Here is a 5,935-nt window from a genome sequence, read left to right as displayed (position 1 = left end):
TTCGCGCACATCCTGCTCTATCTGCAACCCTACGACTCGCGGCGGGTGCTCTACGCCTTCTCAGTGCTGGAGGCCGTGCTCAAAACCAACCCACGCGAGTTCATCGAGGCCGTGTCCAGGACCAGCGTGGACACCAGCGCCACGGCGCACCTCAACCTCATCTCCAACCTCCTGGCCCGCCACCAGGAGGCCCTGGGGGGCCAGAGCTTCTACGGCAAGCTCCCAAGCCAGCCCCCCAGCGCGTGCCCGCACTCGCTGCTCATCGAGCTCCTTACCTACCTGTGCCTCAGTTTCCTCCGCAGCTATTACCCTTGCTCCCTGAGGGTCTCGCACCGGGACATCCTGGGCAACCGGGATGTGCAGGTCAAGAGCGTGGAGGTCCTGATCAGGGTGATGACGGAGCTGGTCTCGGTGGCCAAGGCGGCCGAGGGCAAGAACGTGGAGTTCATCCAGGGCCTGCTGCAGAGATGCCGGGTACAGGAGTTCGTCCTGCTCTCGCTGTCTGCCTCCATGTACACGAGCCAGAAGCGCTATGGGCTGGCCACGGCTGCGCCGGGAGGAGCCCTGCGGGAAGAGGGCGTGCTGGAGGAGCATGTCATCAACCTGGGCCAGGACCAGATCTGGAGCGAGCACCCACTGCAGATCGAGCTGCTAAAGCTGCTGCAGGTGCTCATTGTGCTGGAGCACCACCTGGGCCAGGCACCCGAGGAGGCGGAGCAGCTGCCTGACCTGCCCCGGGAGTGGCGGCGGGCCCTGAACTTCCAGCAGGCCATCAGGGCCCTGCAGTACGTGTGGCCCCACCCGCTCACGTCGCAGGGGCTGCTGGTGGCCGCCGTGGTCAAGGGCCTGCAGCCAGCCTATGGCTATGGCATGCACCCGGCCTGGGTCAGCCTGGTCACGCATTCCTTGCCGTACTTTGGAAGGTCCCTGGGCTGGACTGTAACACCCTTCCTTGTCCAGATCTGCAAAAACTTGGATGAGCTGGTCAAGCAGTATGAGAGCGAGTCAGCGAAGCTGTCCTTTAGGTACAGTGAGCCTTGAGGCAACTGGTGCTTGGGTGCTAAGTCCCTTCAGTCGTGTCCGACTCTCCTGAGACCCTGTGGACTGTAGCCCGCCAGTTTCCTCTGTCCATGGGATCCTCCAGGCAAAGATTCTGGAGTGGGTTACCATTTCCTCCTCCAGGAGATCTTCCCAACCCAGAGATGGAACCCACGTCTCCTATGTCTCTTGCCTTGGCAGGCGGGTTCTTTACCACTAGCGCCACCTGGGAAGAGGCATATTCCTATTGGTTTAATGACAGCTTTTTGTCACGAATGGCTTATTGGCCCTCGTCAGTTGGAGGGTCAATTCAACCTAGTCAGAAGCCTAGCTAGAATTGTCAAAAGAGGGTAACAAGGAACTGAATGTGGATTCCTTTATTTTTAATTCCATCTGACCACCCAGGCCAGATCTGGGTTGTAGGACAAGTCAATCTGTCTCCATTATTTTTGCAAAACAGAAATAAAAGTGTGAATCCTCTGCACAGAAATCCTAAAACATCTGGAAACATTTTTCCAAAGCGCCCAGATAAATGTAAAACAGTTCAAAAGAGGCCTGTCATTTTTGTAGCAGTATTTCATTATGAGAGTCCCAGTTTGTTTTAAGATGGTGATATGTCTGTGGTTTCTATGTTTAGGATTAAAAACTTTTCTGGCCTCATTCTTAAAGATTTTCAAAACCAGTTTCTCGTTTCTTCACCAAAGCATAACCTCCAAGAGGGAAAACATCTCCCCGGATTATCCACTCACTCTGTTGGAAGGCCTAACAGCCATTAGTCATTTCTGTCTTTTGGAACAACCCAACCAAAGCAAAAAGGTAAATTGCTTTTTTTCCCGAGTTCGAGGCAGTTTTCACATATTGTTTTGTCTTCTTTGGGATTATGTCTGTTTCAAATAAGAAATGTATGTATGTAATACAGACGTGTGTCAGTATTAATGCCATGTGGCACACATGCAAATAACGCAAGCCTGTGTGCAAGTATATGTGCAAATGTACGTACGTAAGTAACGCCCATGTGGTTTTGTTCTCATTGGCCACTCTGTGGGCAATGTCAGCCCTTGCCCAGTGTGGCATAGAATGTGATCTTTTCTCCATGTATTTTTTTTTTTTCTTGACTTTATGGAGTTTGAAGGCATTTTATGTTTTGATTACTCTGCCCTAGAAAGTGAAAATAACTCAGTCACGTCGGACACTTTTCGACATCAAGGACTGTAGCCCACCAGGGTCCTCTGTCCATGGGATTCTCCAGGCCAGAATACTGGAGTGGGTTGCCATTCCCTTCTCCAGGGCATCTTCCCAACCCAGGGATCGAACCCTGGTCTCCCACATTGCAGGCGGATTCTTTACCACCTGAGCCACCAGGGAAGCCCACTCTACCCTATCTGGTATTAAATTTTAGAACGGAGCTAGTACTTTGGTTGAGGGATTTGCAAAGTTTGTAATGAGTTTGTAATGAGCCTCAGACTCACAGACATCTCTCTCTGAAGGGAAGTCATGGGTTTAAATGCTCAGGGAGGCATCTTATTTCTAGAACACATGTAGGCCTTGCCCTGGGGAGTGCTCCAACCCAGACTCCATCTCACCAGCCCCAGCGTCCTCATGGAAAGGGAAGTGCAGCCGGGTCTCAAGTTTTTGTCTCTGTTTTTCAGACCGCTGCTATGACCGACCCTACCAATCTGAAGAATGCCAAGAATGCTATTCTGGAAGAGCTCCCTCGAATTGTGAACACCATGGCCCTTCTCTGGAACGTCCTCAGGAAGGAGGAGACTCAGAAGAGACCCGTCGATCTCCTCGGAGCCACGAAGGGATCCTCTTCCGTTTACTTTAAAACCACCAAAGTGAGAGAGCTTCCTCTGCAGGCTTACGATTTCCTTTGTCTTGTATTGTCCTGCCAGAAATAAAAATACACAGGGATGTATACATACATAGTCAAAGAGAACGTGCCCAGAGAAACCCATGTTAGAAGTACTGTTATAAGTAAACCGGAAGTAGAAATCTCCAGTTTGTTTATGAGTAAGCCTTATATTCATGGCCTTCTTAAGGCTTTTGTGAGTACTTTTCAGTTTTTTTTCCCTTTGGCTATTTAGAAAAATTATTTTTGGCCATGCTGGGTGTTTGTTGCAGCAAGGGCATTCTCTAGTTGCGGGGAGCAGAGTCTATGCTTCATCGCGGTGTGTGGGCCTCCCGTTGCGGTGGCTTCTCTCGTCATGGAGCACGGAATCTTGGGCTCGAAGGCTTCAGTCGGTGCAGCTCCCGGGATCTGGAGCACAGGCTCAGTAGTTGCGGCAGAAGGAATGAATGAGTTGCTTGACTGCATATGGGATCTTCCCGGATCAGGGCCTGGAGCCGTGTCTCCTGCATTGGATGCTTGACTGCTGAGCCATCAGGAAAGCCCCGCAGTCATTAATTCTTGAGCCAGGCGTTGGTGACTCAGGGGAGGCCTGGAAGGCGAAAGCTTTTCCACAAACAAGAGGCCGGCAGAGGACAAGCGTGGAGGGATCTGTCCCAGGAAGTCCCCAGAGGGTCCCGTGCTGCGTTAAACCCTTGACTCTGCCTGGGAGGCACCCAGGCATGTAACTCAGTGTGTGATCGCCATGTCCAGTGGCTCCCAGTTGTCTGGCCGTGTCTCCCGTCCGCAGAGCACCGCTGGCGCGTGCCCTCAGGGCTTAACGCCGGCCTCTGGCAGCCTGGGTTCAGCAGAACTGGTCAGGGCCCTGGGACCCAGGTCACCTGGGTTTGGCTCCCTGCTCAGCTGCTTTGTGGGACCTTGAGCACGTGCATTCAACCTCTGTGTGCTGTCGTTTGCTCCGCTGCAAACAGGGTGCCGGGCGCCATCTGAGCACTCTATATTTACTGGCATTATTCAGTCCTCACCTGCAAGGCAGGTGCTATTATTATTCCCAGGTGGACAGATGAGGGGTGTAGAGAGAGCATGTGATTCTTCCTGTGGTCAGTCTGGCAGTCTGACTCCCAGACCAGCGGGCTTTTAGGTTCTGGGAGGCACAGGTGGGGCCTCCAGAAATTTTCTGTCGGTTCCAGAGATGATCTCCAAGGGAAATCGGCCACAGGAACCTGCTTAAATTCAGCCTAAAAATTAATCTCTAAAAAGGTTCAGAAGGTTCACTCAGCCTGAGCCTCCGTTTCCTCCCCTGTGAAAGGAGTCTGTTACTAGTAGCCTACCCCCTGGACTGATGGAAGAATTCATTGTGGTGATGGCTGACATTTGTTGGGGGCTTTCCAGGGGCTTCCCAGGTGGCTCAGTGGTTAAAAAAAGAAACAAGCAAACATGCCTGCAGTGCAGGAGACATGGGTTCAGTCCCTGGGTTTGGAAGATCCCCTGGCAAAGGGAATGGCAACCCACTCCAGTATTCTTTCCTGGAGAATTCCATAGCAGAGGAGCCTGGCGGGCTATAGTCCACAGGATCGTGACGAGTTGGACATGACTGAACAACGACAATGCAGCATTTACTGAGCACTTAACCCAAGCCCTCCCTGAAGGACCCAAGGTCCTGAGCCGGGGCCCGAATCATCTCTCTCAAGCAGAAACCACGGTAGGAGGGAGAAGACATCCCCATCCCCAGCTCAGTTGTATCTAAAGTGATGCTAGACAAAGGCAGTGGGGACAGGGACGTTCAGTTCAGTCCCTCAGTTGTCTCCGACTCTTTGCGACCCCGTGGACTGCAGCATGCCAGGCCTCCCTGTCCATCGCCAACTCCCAAAGCTTGCTCAAACTCATGTTCATTGAGTTGGTGATGCCATCCAACTATATCATCCTCTGTCGTCCCCTTCTCCTCCTGCCTTCAATCTTTCCCAGCATCAGGGTCTTTTCCAATGAGTCGGCTCTTCTCATCAGGTGGCCAAAGGATTGGAGCTTCAGCTTCAGCGTCAATTCTTCCCATGAATATTCAGGACTGATTTCCTTTAGGATGGACTGGTTGGATCTCCTTGCAGTCCAAGGGACTCTTAAGAGTCTTCTCCAACACCACAGTTCAAAGGCATCAATTCTTCCTCGCTCAGCTTTCTTTATGGTCCAACTCTCACGTCCATACATGACTCCTGGAAAAACCATAGCTTTGACTAGATTGTCCTTTGTTGGCAAAGTAATGTCTCTGCTTTTTAATATGCTGTCTAGGTTGGTCATAGCTTTTCTTGCAAGGAGCAAGGGAAGCCCAAGGTAAATCCATTCATTGCACGGGCACATGTGTGCCTGCTGCTCTGTACCTGGCCCTGCCTGTCCACAAGTGGACAAGATAGAGGGAAGTCCTTGTCCTCCTGGCAGGCACAGACATTAACCATCCACTTTAAAATAATGATGAGAAGCGCTGCAAAGAAACGCAGGGCACTCTGCCAGCCTGTGACCCCTGCTCTGAGGGTCAAGGAGGCCTTCCTGAGGCAGAGGGGTTGAGCCAAGACCCAGGATGAGAGGATGTGCCTTCCCAGGTGTGTGTTAGAGGCTGGGAGACCCACAGCATCCACAAAGGAGGGAACACAGAGGTTTCGGGAATGCAGAGAAATCCAGGCACAGCAAAGGGGAGGGTGGCGAGTGACGTCCTGGCCATGGCATGGGTCCGTTTTTGTTGGCCGCATAATAAAATTAGGTAAATGGCACATATTTCTGGAAACCGAGGCACATCCTTCCTGGTACTTACAAGCCTTCCCTGAGCTGGTTGAGGCCAGCACGGCTGGGGGCTTCCCTGCAGGGTCTCCGCTTTCTCGCTGGGTCTGCAAAGCCTCAGGTGACTTGCTCCGAGCACTGCCCCGCTACTATCTGCTCGAAGGTGGTATCCATCACTTCCCAGGAGTCGCTGCTCTGCTGTTTGTGCACCTGGACCTCCCCCCATGCGTCCTGTCCAACTCCTCCAGGCGGTGCTCTGCACCACCACCATCTCCCTAACCC

General features: G+C 52.4%; 1 protein-coding gene across 1 annotated transcript in view; it reads left to right on the top strand.

Annotated features, from left to right (window-relative positions):
- Positions 1–5,935, top strand: part of DOPEY2 (dopey family member 2) — a 125,480-nt gene that overhangs the window by 81,923 nt on the left and 37,622 nt on the right. Inside the window, exons 19-21 of the mRNA XM_010834844.1 lie at positions 1–1,025; positions 1,743–1,854; positions 2,688–2,876. The exon at positions 1–1,025 is cut by the window's left edge and continues 4 nt beyond it. Coding sequence (XP_010833146.1) covers positions 1–1,025; positions 1,743–1,854; positions 2,688–2,876 — 1,326 coding nt within the window. The remainder of the gene's footprint in view (positions 1,026–1,742; positions 1,855–2,687; positions 2,877–5,935) is intronic.

The sequence above is a fragment of the Bison bison genome, unplaced genomic scaffold (assembly GCF_000754665.1).
Source record: "Bison bison bison isolate TAMUID 2011002044 unplaced genomic scaffold, Bison_UMD1.0 scf7180017864037, whole genome shotgun sequence".
NCBI lineage: Eukaryota > Metazoa > Chordata > Mammalia > Artiodactyla > Bovidae > Bison > Bison bison.
The sequence above is the reverse complement of the archived record's forward strand: the minus strand, read 5'-3'. Positions and strand labels throughout refer to the sequence as shown.